Source organism: Eumetopias jubatus, unplaced genomic scaffold (assembly GCF_037043125.1).
Source record: "Eumetopias jubatus isolate StellerSeaLion01/CBP00866 unplaced genomic scaffold, mEumJub1_p1.0 scaffold_14, whole genome shotgun sequence".
Taxonomy (NCBI): Eukaryota; Metazoa; Chordata; class Mammalia; order Carnivora; family Otariidae; genus Eumetopias; species Eumetopias jubatus.
The window spans coordinates 29861883-29880774 of record NW_028274820.1 but is presented as its reverse complement, the minus strand read 5'-3'; the positions used below and the strand labels follow the sequence as shown (position 1 = coordinate 29880774).

The window sequence follows — 18892 nt, the reverse complement described above, 5'->3', positions numbered from 1 at the left end:
TTCAATATGAGAATAAGAAATTTAGTCATTGTTAGTTAATTGAGAAATTCTTGAGCAAAGAAGACAAAATATCAACAGGTTAACAAATGTAACTGAAAAGTTAGGAATTATTCTTTGTGGAAATGGTTACTGTTGGAAATGACAACTAAATACATATATTTTTATATAAAATAAATATATATATATTTATTCCAGTGACTTACAGTTCTCCTCATTAAATTGCTTTCCAAAATAGCATTTTATATGCTAAATTTGTTTTACTCAGCCAGATTTTTAAGCTTTATTTATTTATATATTTTTACTCTGGAACTCTAGGAAGTTGAGAGTTCATACTCCTCTGAGTATGAGAGAATTAATCATAAATGTCATCAAAATTATTTTCATTAACATTTGACATAAGAGAAAAATGACAAAATGAAGCCCATGCTATCTTAACACCCAACAGTCAAGAGCTACGAAACCATGATAAAAAAGCTTGCCTTTTTGAATTAAGAATTATATGTTTTAATAATCTGTAAGTTTTGTGTAATGTAACTGGCAAGCTTAATATGAAAGTCAATAAATCTTAGCCCTACTATGTATTAGTATTATTGTATCTTAAATAAAACTTATATTTTAGCCTCCTATTGTAAACTTTAAGAATAGATCACTTGGGCTCTCCACAGCCAATGTAAAGATAGGGCTGTGGAACCTGTGGAATTAACTACCCAGCATTCGGCTGTAGGAATTCACAAGTCGGGGTATTGTAAATTGTAGGGACATGCATTTACCATTCTTACATTGTTTTGTATTATGTGATTACTATATAAGAACTTTGTGGAACAGGTCAAAGGATATTTTTAATTTACATACACAGATGTACATGAAAGGAAAAGCACATGAAAAAGAAAAGAATACATAAACTGAAAGCTTCAAATGGTAAAAATGAACGCATATCCAGAACTTTCTAGGGCTTTTGTAATTGTGACATGGACCTGAAATGCATTTGTTAGGCCATCCTAGGTTATTTCAGTATGTCCTACGTTCTTGCTTATAAATGTGTTGTATTTTGTTTTTTGATTCTCTAGATTGAATATCACAGCCCTTGCACAAGTTCATGACCATTTATATTGAATTATCAAGAGGTTCCCAAATAAGTGATGATCAGTCATTTTGAAACTAAAAGCTATCTATCTAGCAGATATGAATGATTGCCACCATGTCTGGATTTTTTTTTTTAACATATGACATTTTTTTTTTCTGAAATTAACTTACTGGAAGAGAAAGATGAATTAAAAAAAAAAACATCAAATTGTTCTGCCGCAATATAGATAGGAGTCTTTTGAATTGCCTGGGGAACTGAAAAATTTTATATTAAAATTTAGATGAGGATATTTGCATTAATATTATGAAGGAAAATAATCCACAGTCCTCTAAACCATCAATAAAGTCTTGTCTTCTCTACCGCTGTCACTGTACTCATACAATATAGGAACCTTTCAAATTTAGCAGAAATGTTACCAGAGGATGAAAGTGAAGTATTAGGGATGAAAACACAATTGTTTTTCAGTTAGTCTAAGTTTTTCTAACAATGGCGAAGCTTTTAGAGCTATCTATTTGCTTTTTCATTTCCTTCTTTATCTCCAGAAAGTATACAGTGCTACTCTTACCCACTGTCCTGTCAAAAAAAAAAAAAAGATTCCTATCTAAGATGGGGTTTTCTAAACCATATCAGTGGCTCATTCTAGGGTGTCATGCTGAGATTTGAATTAGGGAATAGGATCCAGGGTACCAAGTGTTCAAATTTCACGATCACTATTTCATGGTAAAGACAGATTCATTTAGAAGAATGTAAGCCACATTTTATATTTATTTCTACCTCTCTTCCCTAGTTCTTCACATCCTCCCAACCTGCCTGACAGTTGCCTTCTCTGCACACTGCTTAGCTCTATTGACTACATAAATTCTGTGTTGCTTAACTTTCATATACAGCAAAGTCTGATGGGCAGACAGAGATTGAATGATTTAAGTTCATACCAGTTAACTGATGCCGCTGCAAAGTCTAAGCTGAAAAGTCCCTGCCACATAATATTTTATGGAACTTTCTTTATCTAAGTTGCCCCAACTTGGTGTAACAGTCTGTAATGTTGAGAACTTAGAGAACTTAAGACATAAAGTTATGTCTTTCTCTGCCCTTAGATTGTGTGGCCAGTATCTTATACCCGAAGGGACGAATGCAAGTGGGCTGGAAAAGATATCCTGGTAAGTAGCGATCTACTAAATCATCTCAGTAATTGCATAAATAATCTATTACTCCGTCATTATTTTTATTCAGTATTGTATTAAATAAACACCATGCTTTACCTGAGTACTTAATCACTTTTTAGAAACAAAAGAATATTTAATTTCGGATGTTGACATTTTTATTTAAAGAAAAGTGGGTAAGAGTAACAACATGCCTAAATAAAGCAAAAATATGTTCCCTTTGAGGATTTATATAAATGTAAATGATAATTAACAAAAGCAATTTTGCAGCATATGTATTTGTATTCAGTAAGTCACCTTCTTTGTACAAATTGGTTTTCGTATGTTAATTCTTCTTGAATTCCTTTTGGATGATACGAAATTTTTCTACTTCTGAGTCACGATTAAATTACCACTCCTTCCTTTCCATTCCATTCTTTTTTTTTCCTTTCCTTTCTCCTTCCTTCCTCCCTTCCTTCCACCTTCTTTCCTCCTTCCCTTTCTTCCTTCCTTCCTTCCTTCTTTCTTTTCATGCTCTGGTTTCTTAAATAAATATGGATTGAGTAATGACCATGTAACAGACATTGTCCTGGGTGCTATGGAACAAAAGGGAATGGTAAACAATCCGTACAGTGGTTTTACCATTGTAAAAAGATAGAGGCCATTTTTCCTGAAGTAAACTTTGTCAGTAAAATTAAGTGGGTCGCTGTTTGAGGTATAGCCAAGTATTTGCACAAATCATAAAAAGCAGTTATAATCATTTAAATCAATAAAGTAAAATGAATTACAGGATTGAAAACATACATAATTTAAATTATTTTATGTCTTACATATTTTTAGATGTCTAAAACACAAGAAAAAAATCTAAATGTTTTGTGTATGTATTGGCATTTAGAAGAAATTTATCTTAGGTACTTAAAAACATACGTTAACGTGTATGTATATATATATATGTAGATATGTAGATATTTTCAAGGGACAATTTGATTGATTGGTAGCAGCTGCCCAAGATGATGTATATATTTAGAATGATTTAGAGGTGGAATCTGAGTTCATGGGGAAACAAATGCCTCAATCTGGTAGCAGTGTTGGCAACAGGTAAAGGAAGGTAGTTAAAGGAGCACAAAGTACAGATATTCCCCATCCCTGATTAATTATATATTAGCAAACGTGGGAAATTTCATCCTTGAAAATTTCATTTTAAATACAGTGTTGGTGAGTTACATTACACCTTCATAGTACGATCAACATTTTTCTGATTATGTGAAAGTGGACCCCCAAAAAAGTATATTCTATCAAATATTAAGCCATCCCAAATTGATGCATATGTTAGGACTATTGGAAAGGAGTAAATAGAACAATGAAGTAGGAGTCCAGAGAAGTCAGGAATTTTATGTTGATAACCCCAATGACTCATTAACTGTACTTATGCAAGTACTTTTTTAAAAAACTTTTATTGTTATGTTAATCACCATACATTACATCATTAGTTTTGGATGTAGTGTTCCATGATTCACTGTTTGTGCATAACACCCCGTGCTCCACGCAGAACGTGCCCTCCTCAATACCCATCACCAGGCTGACCCATCCCCCCCACCCTGTACTTATGCAAGTACTTTAACTTTTGGAGTACTTTATTATTTTATCCATTACATGAGACATTACATATTTTACAATTGTGACAAACAAGATTAATAGTTTTTGTGAAAATTATTTAAAAGAAGAAAATACTTCACAAGTATAAGACAAAACACACAACTGAATACACCAAAATTTGTTAACGTCAGAATGCCATGGTTACCATTTCTAATGAAAACATCATTAATGTAATTAATTTGGTCCTCTTGAAAGATCATGACCACTGTAGTGTTACACTATTCTGAATTCAATTCAATTAGAAAATTAAAGATAATGCGATACTGATCTAACAAAAATATCTGGATTTTATAATAAGCACTGTGGCCAAGTACAGAGCATATTTGATTTAATGATTGAATCAGCTCATTCAGTTGCTAAGATAGTAGATAATCTGTGGGGCGCCTGGGTGGCTCAGTCGTCGGGCGTCTGCCTCTGGCTCAGGCCCTGATCCCAGCGCTTCTCTCTCTCCCACTCCCCCTGCTTATGTTCCCTCTCTCTGCTGTCTCTCTCTCTGTCAAATACATAAATAAAATCTTAAAAAAAAAAAAAAGATAGTAGATAATCTTTTGTGTTTGTGGTTTCCAAAATTCACCTCAGTGCATTTCCCTCATATTTTATGGCTCCGCCCTGCCCTTCCCTCCTCTCCCCGCCCACTCTGGTATCAGTACGAAACAGAGGGATTCTGGTGTTAGCCAAGATGCACTGAGTTCAGCAGCTGCAGGGAAGTCATGAGCGGCATAGTGCTATATGGGTAACCCTAATTGTGACCTCGGAGGTTTCCTCCCTGAGAAGGGCAACTTTAGTTTATTATCCAGGCTTATTGAAAATGCTTATGGGGTTTAAAGAACTAAATTAAAAAGAATTAAGACAAGTAGAGTTTGCTAAGTCTGATACAAGGTATTAATGGCGCCTGATCATTTCATACTGCCTTGTAGTAAACATTCTGACAACTTAAAAATCATGTCACATACATTATGGTAGAGATAGGTAATTATGTGAGTGTTGAGAGATGTAAATTTTTGAAGGTTTAATGGTATGGCAATATTAGCCATACTAATCTTTTCAAAAAGTGAGCTAATTAATGTAACATGATAAAATGTTTGTTTGGTTATTTGGTTATTACTTTACATTCTTTTGAATTAAATCAATTGCTGTATATTTTGTTTTCTCTTTGTTAGCACTTACTTAATGAAAGAAAAACACAACAGTTTTCATGTATTTTGGTTCAAAAATGTATTTTTCCTATAGCTCCAACTAAACACCACTATAAAATATATTCAATCAGTAAAATATATATTTCCTACTATTTTTTTGGTAACCCATCTTATTCCTTTAATAGTGCTTTTCATTGACCTATTCAAAATATATTTTATGCATTTCAAATGCATTTTATTAAAATTTATTTTCTTTCCAGGTACCCTCATTTATGTACTTCAATTTACATATCTATTTTATTTAAATAAAATGCATGGCATTTATTCATTATTTTGGACTTCAATATACAGTGCATTTTTTCCATTTCTTTCTTAATATGTGATTTTAGAAAATAGCAATTAGTTGACTTCCTGGATAGCATTAATATTTTTACTGATAATTCCTTAACCACTTAGAAAGAAAGACTAAGGATAAGGAGTTTTTAAGAATTTTCATTCAATATCATTGATTTTTATAGTGACACATAGATAGTTTGATAAAACTGCACTGTATCTTAAGTAAATAATAGCTGTGACATGTGGACAGTAATTCCTTTCAAAGAGCCCTTGTGATGCTGAAAACCACAAGAATGAGGCTTGAGTAGTTTTTGCAGCCATCAGGACTCCAAGATAGAATTGTAACCAAAATAGAAACTGACCTGAACATTTATAGAAAGGTAAACTAGTGACCTCCTTGAGTGTACGCTATGGTTTCTAGAATCTGAGTTTGCTGTTTCCCTCTGGCTTTAGTGTTTTTTTAAGAAGTCCTCTAGAAATAAAGCTCCTGTATTTTGTTAAAAGGTTTTATTCATTTAATAGAGCGTGCGAGTGAGAGAGCACAAGCATGGGGAGCATCAGAGGGAGAGGGAGAAACAAACTCCCTTCTGAGCTGGGAGCGAGCCCAACGTGGGGCTCCATCCCAGGCCCTGAGATCATGACCTGAGCCAAAGACAGACGCTTAACTGACTGAGCCACCTCGGTGCTCCAATAAAGCTAATTTCAAACCTTCCTGGAGGAGGTGCTGTCTTCTCAGTACTAGATTCAGATGCAAAAGTACAATAGGGAAAGTAAGGCAAAGACAGTGACTAATTTTATATATTTTGAAAGTGGATCAGTCTTAAGTCTGGTAAAGATGGTTAAGACGGCCCAGCCACCTGGGAAGTCAGGATACACCCCTAGATTGAACCTACATAGTTCCTGTCCATCCATATTTCCTTAGCCTGCATAGTTCACCGAATGTAGCTTCATACAAAAAATTGAGCCCCTTCCCATTCTCCCAAGCAGCTAGAAAGATACAGACCATCATTTCTTATGGCTCAGTTTTGTATTGAACACATATGTTAAATCAGCAGCTGGAATTCAAGCAGCGATTCCACAAAGATGGACTTTGTGGTAAAGAGGGAATCTGCAACCTGGGAGACATTTATATTTCCTTTCTTTTCACATGTATGTGTAGATGGAGGGAGAAAGAGAATATAAATGGGCCTTAGGCTGCTGATAATGACTTCTGACAACATCATTAATCTGTGTTTATTTTTTCCCTTTGTGGAAGTGAATATACCAGATATATACTAATATGCTTTCTTGGTGTAGTAGGTTCTACACTTTTGTATTGTTGTGGCGTTTCTATATTAGGGGGGTTAAGTGCTTGTGAACTTCTCCATTGTTGTAACTTGAGAGTTGTAATTTGAAAAAAAAATTATATATAATATTATTGGACAGAGTCCCTGAACAAGGAGATAAATGCAATCCAGATATCTCTATTCTGACTTCTATTATTCACCTTAACTTTCATTTTTGATATTTTTCTGGTCCTTAAAATCCACTTTGTTATTCACAATAACATTTCTATTGAGGGATTAACTTCCTTGACCCTGTTTTGCAAATGAAAACTGAATACATGCTAAGCTGGTAAAAGAATCTGTTTCGAATCAATAGCTCTCTGTATCTTCTTTGTTTATCCTACTAAACCATCTCTCTTTGCACTAAGTTTCAATAAAACCAAATGGCAACCGTATGACTGTTAGAAATATTTTGAACATCACTGGAAATCAAAATTTCAACCATCTGAGATGAACAAAAAAAAGCAGATTCTCATAACATTGCTATTGTTGGATACATTTCAAAGCGTATTGTCATGCACCTGAATTTTGGGACATTTTTGCAATTCTTGAGGGATTTATTTTTATATTTTTGTCCTTAGTTGTTATTCATTTTTAATGCTATGATGTATTATAACATGTCTATCAAATTTATCATGGCTCAAATTGCAGGGCCTTAGCAACACAGTTTTTTGCCAAGTGAATGCAATGGAGAATTTGAAGCCACACATGCATCTTAAGTTTCAGTACAGTCCAAAATGCACATTAATCCTTGAACTTCGTTTACTTTTTCAAAGGCCAAAGTTGGTATCAACTTTATTTTATTTTTATTTTGTTTTAGGGACTTCAAGTCATGTTAAAATTTTTTTTAAATGATAGTTGAATTACCCCCTAATTCTACAGATACCTCAGGGCTTCATTAAACCTCAAAACCTTGATGTATAACTGTTGGGAGACAAGTTTTCATGGGTCTTTCACACAATTCTGTACATCTGATGAATAGAGGCACTGACTGCCTATTTTGCAGAAAATCTTAAAGGATATTTATACAGTGAAGAAATCTGGAAGGTAGTGTCTCTCTCTTAAAAGGCTGGTTTGCAAGCCTTGAGAAATATAGTGTCTCGCTTGGGACAAAGGGCAGGGTATGTTTACTGTCCAGTACAATAAACTAACATCTCCCTCAAAATGTAATGACCAGCATGCTTGCGGCTATTATAAAACATTCAGGTTCCCTTAACCCAGGGCTACCCTGCTATAATGCGGCTCGCTGCATGTGTGGGTTGTCACCTGGCCCTCTTCATCCTGCCCACTGGGAATTGGAGCTTGGGGGACTGGCATAAGAAATGCTGATTCTAAGACTGTTTTTATTTTTTGTGGGCAATAATGTTCTTTGTCTCTGATTCAGGGGCCACCTAACTTCTGCCAGCATCCATGAAATTATTTGAGTAACTTGTTATCTTATAGGTTAGACAAAATCACAGACCCTTTATAGTTCTTGACAACATCGGTTATAATTTTTGTGGATGTTTTAGATGATGAAAGACTATGGTCACTGTGTTCATTTTTAAATATGATTCCCATGATGAAATTTGATGACACTTCAGGTGTACAGACTACTGATTTTTGATGAAAGCCAGTACAAATCTTATAAAAGCCACAGAAATGAGCATAGACTTTCATGCACACGTACATATGTATGTTTACTTCTGCTTGGGGGTCAATATCAGGGAAACTAAGCAAAATGATTACAATTTAAATTCAGCATTCAGAAGTAGTAATAATAATAATAATTATAATGGTCACTTGTGGTGAGCATAGTATAACATATAGAGTTGTCTAATTACTATGTTATTTTACACCTGAAACTAATGTAGCATTGAAGCATCAACTACACTTCAATAAAAAAAAGACAAATATCCACATAAGTGGACTAAAAATATATACATATTTATATGTATATATATTTTTACATGTATATATATAGCAGCTAATGCTTAATGGGAGCTTACTATATATACCAGCTATTGTTCTAAATTCATTACTTTTATTAGCTAATTTATGTAACTTGTATTTGGTTATAAGATACATATTTCCTTTCAAAGTAACTGAAGAACCAGTTTTGTATTTTAGGCAGAAGATACATGGAAAACGCAGCTTTGTCATGCAAGTTTTTTTAGAAACTAGATTTTATTCATATTTTGAATTAATATGTTTTCTAATATGGCAAAATAAGATGATAATTGTATTTGAATTTCCATGAACCAAGTCTCATATATATAAATTTAGGGTTTTTTTTTTTTAATCTTTTAGATTCAGGATTAAAATTTAAATGTACTTGCAAAGTAAGGCTAGCACTTAAAATAGAGACAGTATATAAAAACTTTCAGAGGGTTTGGGGATTTTAGATTGCGTTGTTTTTTTGTTTTTGTTTTTTAACTGGAAATTTTAATTGTATCCTTCAGTGGTTGAAATGAAATTGAAATAGTTGACATTGGTTGACAAACTATTACGTAGATTTGATTAGACACTGTATATCAACCAGGTATCAGTGTACATACTTTCAGAGTAGAGTAAGCGTTTTTTACTTTGTAAGGTTCATTAGAATGATTTGGACAGTTCCTCTGGGGTTTTGGCCAATGACTTCTAACTACATAGAAGTAGAACTGCATAGCAGGTGTTCCCGGTCAAACTGACATGTAGTTTCTAATAGTCATCATTGGTATTCTGCTTCTTCCTGCACTTAAACATCTTCAGGAATGGATTTCTACTCATCTCTGAGGGCATGTTGACCATCATATCATAGATTTAACATGAACTCTGGGATTATTTTTCTTGAATATGCTCTGTCTCAAGGCAAATAGGCTGTGGTCAACATTTGACTATTTTTCTTCGATTTGGTCATGTAGCAATAAAAATCACCCTTATGTCTGTAGGCCATCACAAAACTTCCTAAAGTTCTATTTATATCATTTAATTTTTATATGTTTCTTTTTACCACATTTTTAAGAGTGGTAAGGAAAACAGGATGCAAAATTATAATATCTAAAATTTTGACACTATTTCAGGAGACTGAGAATCTTAAATTTTGTTTTTAGCCTTTATGAATTCAGAGCAGAACATTCTTGGAGATTGTCATAATTACATTCAAATTGAGTGCTCAACATACTAAATATATTGTATTCTCTATACCCTATGCTATATAGATGTGTGCTTATACGTGTGTGTGTGTGCATGTGTGTGAATCAAAATATTTTTTTAGATTTGTGTTTGAAGTGATGCCAAAATTAATATAACTTATTGGTTCTAAATCTTAATATGCATTTTAAAAAGAGGAACCATTCACATTTAGAAACAAATACAACGATCAACTAATAATTTGTGTTTTTCTCTTTAAATGGATCAAATCCGTGTTCCCCTTATATAACGTATCACAGTGAGCTGTTTTATGGTAGTAAGATACCTCGTTTTATAAGTTAGGGTTTGATCAGAGACAAGAACTTGTATGAGTGATGTTGAAAAGGATTTTATTACAGGGATTTGACCTTATACAGTTGTGGAAGATGGTGAGAAATCTGTGGATTTCTGGAATCTATTGCCTCTGAGTTGAGTAACGGTCCTGAAGTTGTTGTAAGTCACAGGCTTGGCATTAGGAAAGAAAAGCTCCCATGAAGTGGAAGAGCAAGGAAAGACTGAACCCCACAAAGATAAACTGGGACCCACAAAGACAAACTGGAATCAGTGTCTGTTTCACAACCTCCAGCTTTGATGACTTGGCTGACCTACAGAAGCAGCTGGTGTTTTTTGCTATGAAGCTACACAAGTTCCAGGACGAGGCCTTACAGAAGCTAACAAATAAGATCTGGTACAAGGTGAAGGAGCTGCAGGCCCAGATGCTGCCCCATGCTAACAAGGTGGCTGGCCAGCATATCAGAACAACTTTAAGAATTTTATGGTTGCAGTTCAACTTCTGCCTTCTACATCTCGTGCAGATTTCTTTTATGGCCAATCTTAACTAGTTTATGGGAAAGAGAATTCTAGGAAATGTAGTTCCAACTTATCTAAGTTGACACGGTATAGTTCCACCAAAACTATTAAACAATTGCTGTATTTGCCTTGTGACTGACAGTGATTTATGCCATCTACCACTTTGATGAAAAGAGTGATTATAATTTATAGTCCTCCACTTGGAAGACTGGAATTTCATGAAAATTCTAATGAACAAAATATAATTTCCCTTTGTAATAAAAATGGATACAGATTAATATTCAATACCAATTCTATTAAATCCACCTCTCCTTACATCAAGTATGGTCTTAAACTCTGTTATCTGTCCTTAAAAGGAAGAAACAATTCATTATAGAGTTCTCACTGAAGTCATCCCACACAATAGTGAATGGTGAGAGAGCTAAGCAAACGTGGAAATATTCAAATCAAATAAACAGATGATTTCTTATTTTAAGAATAAGGTAACAGCTACTGATTGATTAATAAGTAGTAAGGCAATATGTTAAGTACTTTAGACTACTCTGTCGTTAATCCCAGTTTTAGTTGAGGGGGACTGAGACTCAGAGATCCTAAATAAGTTTGCTTTTTTTTTTTAAGCTTTTATTTATTTATTTGAGAGAGAGAGAGAGAGAGAGAGCACAAGAGGGGCTAGGGTCAGAGGGAGAAGCAGACTCTGCCGAGCAGGGAGCCCAATGCGGAACTCAGTCCCGGGACTCCAGGATCATGACCCGAGCTGAAGGCAGTCGCTTAACTAACTGAGCCACCCAGGCGCCCCTAAATAACTTTCTGATAGCCACATAGCAAATGAAAAATGTTGCCTGAATAATTTTAACCCATGTCTGACTAAACTTTTAAAGCATCAGATTAATACCTCCATGTTATTTCTGTTTGGTTATTATTATTTCATTAATTTTGCTCTATATGTTTTTTCTTAAGTGTATTTATTTATTTAAGTGATAGAGATCACCCAACATGGGGCTCAGGCTCATAATCCTTAGATCATGAATTGCGTACTCTTCTGAATGAGCCAACCAGGTGCCCCTATATGTTTTTCTTAAATTCTCTGAGAATATCTTTTCAAATATAAATACCTATCTTAGAAAAACTAACATTTTTATAAAATATTAATAAACAGATTTTAAAATTTGAAAGTTCCAAATTTTCATTGTATTCAGAGATTATTTATAAAATTAATAGATGTAATACCTATGCACACATATCTATTTATGTGTGTATATACATACATATTGTTATATTGATTATATATTATTTATGAATTATTATAAATGGCCAAGGAGTTTCCATTTATTAGAGACGATATGTTAAGAGAACATTTTATATTATTAACGATGTAATAGCATTTAGTACTTTGGACATTAAGTATTACAACCAAAAAATTTCTCACTTTTCATATGAGAAAAGGCAGAGGGTAGAAGACAGGTATATGTGAATGAAATCAAGCATTCCTCTAAAATCTGGATTTCATTTTTATTTCTCCTTCCTCATAGCTGTATCTCATACGTGATTAAAGATGCAGTTCATCTCCTTATTTGAGTATTAAAGTCTATTATGATAAAGCATATATGTTAGAATTAAATATGCCTATAAGTCTATCCACAATAAATCTCTTTAGATTGTAATTCTACCTACTTGGTGTAAATCATGGACTTAGTTGCTTTAAGGCATAAGCACTAAGTACTCAACACGTTGCATAAAATTGGAAACCACATACTATCATTGAAATCAGAATAGGGATTTTTGACTACTTGAATAGTTCTCTTGGTGTGGCAGGAAAATATTTAGGTTGGTTTCACGTAATATTTTACAATTGTATGCATTCATTTGAATATAAGATGAAGAAAGGTCATGCTAAGTACATATTATGGACCACTCACAATCAAATAACTCCAATGAATGGTGCAAATGTGATAATTAGATTGATAGCACAATATGAAAGAAAATATAGGCTAAAATGTGGATATCATCAGTTCCTCTGTCCCATATGGAATCTCAAAGTGAAAGTGCTTAAAACTCCTTTAAATGGTGGAAGAGAATCGTACCGGGCAACTTTTGCTAATACCATGTTCTATATATGGTTCCTATTTGTATGGTCCTTTTGACCAAGTTTGAAGGTTTCAAGTAATTTGAAAGGAAAATGTTTATAGAATCTTAATCAGTATTTCTAGAACTTCAAACAAATAGTCAATCCTGAGGTGAAAAATCAGTCAAATGGGGTCACCCAACTCAAATGAGCTTTGAAACAAAATGATTTGGGAGCCCTCTGTAGGAGTCTTCATTTAGTCTGTCACATCATTCAAGCCACTTTAAAATTTCTTTTTGACTAACCATAAGTTTTAAAGATGTTATAGCTCAATTAATATGAATAGGCTCACAAACTTAAATAGCAGTGAAATAACGCCAATTTTGTTGTCCTAGTTGAATCATTAAAATTCTCTGGGGGCGCCTGGGTGGCTCAGTCACTTAAGCTTCGGATTCTTGATTTCGGCTCAGGTCATGATAATGGAGCCCCGTGACTGGCTCAGCGCTGAGCGTGGATCCTGCTTAAGATTCTCTCTCCCCTCTGCCTGCCTTCCCCCCCCCCCCCGCCCCACCAGCTTGCACACACATTTTCTCTTTTTAAAAAAAAAAAAAATTCCCTGAAATCGAAACAAAACAAAGCATTAAGGTGGGAGGTCAATTGGTTTTATTATTCTGTTGTTCTTCTTAATAGTGAAGATGAAAACAGGGGTACCTGGGTGGCTTAGTCGATTGGGCATCAGACTCTTGATTTCAGATTGGATCATGATTTCAGGGTTGTGAGATTGAGCCCCGAGTCCTGCTGGAACTCAGCAAGGAGTCTGCTTGAGCTCCTGTCCCTCCCCCCCAAACCCCCCCACTTGCATGCTCACTCTCTCTCTCTCTCTCTCTCTGAAATAAATAAAATAAATCTTAAAAAAAAAAAAAAGCGAAGGTGAAAATGTCTCCTAAAATGGACAGAGCAGGCTACTCACCATACCATAAGGTAGATGAAATACCAGGTCACAAATTCAACATTAGATGGCTATTAATATGATTAGAACACAGTTAAATCTTAGTTTTATTAGATATGCCTCTTTGAAGAAGAGATATCTAACATCCTTTAATGAACGCTAAGGTATTAGGAAGACATGATTATGGATGTTCTGGTCACAGCTGTAATAGCACAGTGTTAAAAGAAGAAAAGACAAAACATTATTGCTAGATAAGTATGAAACAGCTTAAATAGAGAGAGGGATGAAGAGAGTGACAGGAACAATCTCACGGATTAATGTTTTGGCACGAAGATTCTAGTATTCAGCCAGCTTGCCGAATAAATTGACCAGAGAAAAAGAAAGTCAACAGATTAACTTCAGGAATTAAGCTTATTAATGGATTTTCATGAAGAAATGTATCCACCCATCATGATAGGAAAAGGATTCCTTTGCTTTCCCAGATGGTAGATTATACATTAAAATATTTCTACATAAACTACTGAGGGGATAGAGACTTTTTTCTTTTAAATGAATGTTCACTAACCTGAGGCAATGCTATACTATACCCATTCATTTTGGGCAGATTTTTATTTGAACCAGAACAGGTTGTTTGATTTAATCACGAACTGAATATATTTCAACAGAAATTGTTCATCTTCACAGCCTTCTCTCCTCTTTTATTTAGAGTAACATTTCACTGCTCCATCCATAATTTAAGAACATGCAAGGAGGTAATTGGAATTGGAGGTAAATTACATTCTTTTGTAGAAAGTATAATTATTGGAAGTTAGTTAAAAACACCTCAGTTCTGTTTTAATTTTCATGCATGGAGCAGTTGTTTTGACAGATGGATGGACTTTATTTTTGTAACCGTCCAGGAAAAGTCTGCGTAACATAGTCTAATCAGTGCTACATATTTGTAATGTTTGTTTTTGAATCACAGTGCATTTGGCTCCTATATCTTTTTTCTGGGGGTAGACATTTTCTTTCTGATTTATTTTTCCAGGCTAATATCTCTTTTGTGTAATTCCTCTATCAATTTGATCTGAAAGCACTAGAAACCTTTAAAAAGTAAGTGCGAATGGTTTGTCACTAGGGATGATGAATCATTGTGCCTCAGGTGTGGCCTTGGGGTTTACTGGTTTATTACTGCCTTTGCTTTTACTCCTAGGCAAAGTTAACAATTTATAATGCTGTGGGTCTGGAGTACATTTCAGTAAAATAAGAGGTCAGTATGGTTGCCTGACTCTCAGGAAGCCAACTTGTTGCTAAACTTGTCTGTGTATATCAACTAAAGTTCCAAAAAGGATCAAGGTTTGAAAAATGAATTCATTTTGAACTGATTACATTTTCTTTATTGCGTTGTAAATCCGCCGGTGCTGAGCAAAGCAGTGCAGTAGTTTAATGCCAAAAAGTACATTACATTCTAAGTTTTAAGAATCGTCACGGTTCAAGAAAAGGTCAGAATCACTCTTCTTCTGTCTCCCTAGAACAGAAATGTGTGAAGTGTGTTTCCTTTTTCTGCCACGCTTCCTTCTTTTTTAGAGGAATGTCCAGGCTGCTTTCAAATAAAATGAATATCCTGTTTTGGAACATTCAAAAAACAAAACAAAACAACAACAACACACACACAACACACAGACACACAGACACACAGACACACACACACACACACACACACACACACACACACACACACACAAACCCTTGCAGCAACAAGCTAGAGAATGAAGGCAAATGAATGACAGAATTGTTACTCTTTTATGTGGGTTTTCTGTTTTAAAGAACAATCCTTACTAACAATGCCTCTTTCAAGTTTTTGGTTCTTCTCTGTCCAGTACTTTTAATTCACTGTTTCTTTGCAGCTGTTTTTTAACCAATTTTGGTGAAAGTATTTCATTCAATTTCTTTGTTTCATTTCAAATGTCGTAACCTACTCTGCAAACCTAAGAAATTTCTCCCCATTCCATTTGCATCAGCCTTCACTTCAAAATAATATTGAGCTAGCCCCTGGGCATGGCAACAATACAACCTGTTTGCCAACTAGGAGAGTTCATTGGGGGAAATGAGCAGGATCATTCCAGGCCTTAGGCCAATAGGGTGGGTCTACTCCATTTGTAGCACAGATCTGTTATCAGTATTCTCAGTAGAACCCTTAGCCAGGTATTAACAGCTATGGTCCCATGACTGTTTTTTCCCAGCAGCTCTGTAGAGGGATAGCTGTCATACTATAGTGATGCTTCTTTGACAATTAATGGGAAACAAAATTATGGTATTCAGTGTACTCAATTCCATACTTTTCAAGAACCTTGAGTTTTTTTTTTTGTTGTTTTTTTTTAAGATTTTATTTATTTGACAGAGAGAGATAGCGAGAGCAGGAACACAAGCAGGGGGAGTGGGAGAGGGAGAAGCAGACTTCCCGCGGAGCAGGGAGCCCGATGTGGGACTCGATCCCAGGAACCTGGGATCATGACCTGAGCCGAAGGCAGACGCTTAACGACTGAGCCACCCAGGCGCCCAAGAACCTTGAGTTTTTAATTAGTAATTATTGCTAATCAATTGCCCAATCTATAAGAGATATGAACTCACAAATTCTATGATCTTAGGATTCATAACACTTGCAGAGATGACATGAGTCTTCGTTTGTGTTCACCAGTATCCATGCTTATAAAATATCTCCTCTTTTTTATTGTGGAGGACTAGGGTCTATTCTCCCATTTCTAGGATGCTAGTAGGTATTACTAATGGGATTAGAGAATTTGAATTTGTATTCAAAATTGCATGCATATCTTTAAAGGCATGGCAGGCAAACTGAAACCCTGTTCTTCTCTAAAATGAACAAGACATCCATCTGGTTCTGCCACTATTATTTATTAGAATATTCGTTTGCTTACCAATATATACACAGCCAGTTTCTTGGCTTCAACATATGGTGCCGGAACTGGTTATTTATAATCATGACTGCTATAATACTGAGTCCACAATTAGGGACGGCTGTCTTTATGTAAAAGTAGAGTATGTGGCCACCTACATGTTTCAAAAAAGGGGGCGCTGTAAAACATTTTCCTGAAAATGACTTCTTTGCAAATGACTGAATATTCTTTAAAGTACAAATAAATCCTTTGGGTAAGACTCATGAATGCCTCATTTGTAAATGAGTTTATCAGATGTTTCCCTCTCCACAACCTCTTTCCTCTGCCTAGACATTCATGCCCTAGCCTCTTGGGAGGAGAGAAACTGTTAGAGAATGGGAGTTTGTTGTTGAGAGTCTTGGAAGGTAGGTTTTATCTGTTTCATCTCAGACGTAGCTTTTAAATACGAGTAAGATCTATATACTCTTCAAGTTAGGAAATTTTTCTTCATAGCAACTTGCAAAATTAACTGATTTCAGAGCTTAGTTTTAGATGTTAAAATGCTTTACCAGACAAGAGAGTCTGGATCGAAGTGGCAAAACAGTGGTAGAAATTAGATGTTTATTTTAGTTACTTCTCTAAACTAGTCAGCCTGTGTTAAGAAAGTAATGAGGAGTTATAACTAGGAAGTTACATATTTTACCTTAAATTGGTCTACTTCACCTTTGGAACAGTATATTTATAGAACATCCATAGGTTTCATCCCAGAAAAATCAGAGATGATGGAAAGCAATTATTTGAATTTAAATAACAATTATTCTGCTCTAGTTTGGTTGTCTGCTCCTTATTTTCTGGGGGCATAGAGGTAAAACCAAAATTATCAGCTGCAGACACAGAATATAAAGGTTATGTGGAAAATATACTTACATTATTGTAACACCTCAGTTATAAACTCTAAGTGACTATGAAAGTCCAAATGTGTTCTGAACTTTCACTTGAAAAGTCACATGTCACAGAGAGTGAATTTGGGAGTGTTGTACACTTAGAGGTGCTGGGATCAACTCAGCCTTCAATTAGTTTGCCAGCCTTCCTTGCAATATAGTCTGCTTTTCATCTTTGCCTGCATTTCTAGTTACATATTTGGTTCTTATTTCCAAATGTTTGTAGGCAAAAATATAAAATTAGTGAGGACAGCCTATGATCAATAACAAAATAATTTTCAATGAAGTTTTTATTATTTAGCATGTGAATATACATTTGACTCTTTTCAAAGTGGATATTATGTATTCCGTGATGAACTCATATTTTCTATTCATATGTATTCAATTTTTAATATTTGTTATATGGTTAATAGACCATATCATTTTATTTGAAGCTGTTTTGACAGTTTGGGTTTTTCTTTTCATTTTTTTTTTTCTTTTTACAATATTGATAGAGATTCATCTGTTTAAAAATATTTTGCAAAAATTGAGTCTTCCCTGCTCTGGAGTATTTGGGCAATAAGATTATCAGTTTATATTCTGATTATCTAATTTTCTCCCCCAGATCTTTTATCAACAGGGACAAAAGGCTGAAATTCCTGTTCACAGAAAAACAGTTTCTTTCACAGGACCTACAGATAGAATAAATAGAAAGAATATAAATAGCTCTGTCCATTTTGTTTTCTTTCTTTCCAAATGTTAATTTAAATTCTACTGAGTTAACTGCCTATTTTATTTTTAAGTGATCTGTTATTCAGAAAAGAAAATGGCAGGTATGTCTAAATGTCTATAAAGAATAGTAAGATATGACCAGAATATCCTCTTACAACTAACTGTTCTTTACCTGGGGGATTCATGGCTCACTGGGCAGGTGATCCATGTAGGGGTTCAGGATGTCCATGAAACTACTGAAAATATTTGTTAATTATACCCACTCTTTCCACCTACAGACATTCTATACTCTAACATCTTCTCTATCTCATATAAATATATCCACATTGTCTTTGAGGCTGAAGTGACATTTTCAAGAGGAGGCAGCTTTACCTTCTTAGGCTCTATAGAGCTTACCAATAAGCAGAACTGAAGTTCAAAGTCATCGGCCCATCACTATTGGTTATTAATGATGTTTAAAATTCATGTTTAACAGAAAGGTGTTTTATCTTTTTGTTTTTTTAAATTAAACTTACAGCTGATTTTTGCAAAGTAATTTCACCAATGTATTCTTTAAATATCTTTAATTAACCATGTAATTTTCTGTTCCCCTAATCTCTAGAAAAGTCACCTGTAGTTATTGATGATCTATACCTTTATTCCACTTTTGTATAAATAAATTGCAATTGTTCATAAGTGAACAATGATGGAAGAGAATATTTTATTAGCCCCCCAAAG

General features: G+C 34.5%; 1 protein-coding gene across 1 annotated transcript in view; it reads left to right on the top strand.

Moving 5' to 3' along the window:
- The window catches only part of SEMA3A (semaphorin 3A), a 205294-nt gene that overhangs the window by 57002 nt on the left and 129400 nt on the right, over nt 1-18892 (top strand). Inside the window, exon 3 of the mRNA XM_028119393.2 lies at nt 2179-2241. Coding sequence (XP_027975194.1) covers nt 2179-2241 — 63 coding nt within the window. The remainder of the gene's footprint in view (nt 1-2178; nt 2242-18892) is intronic.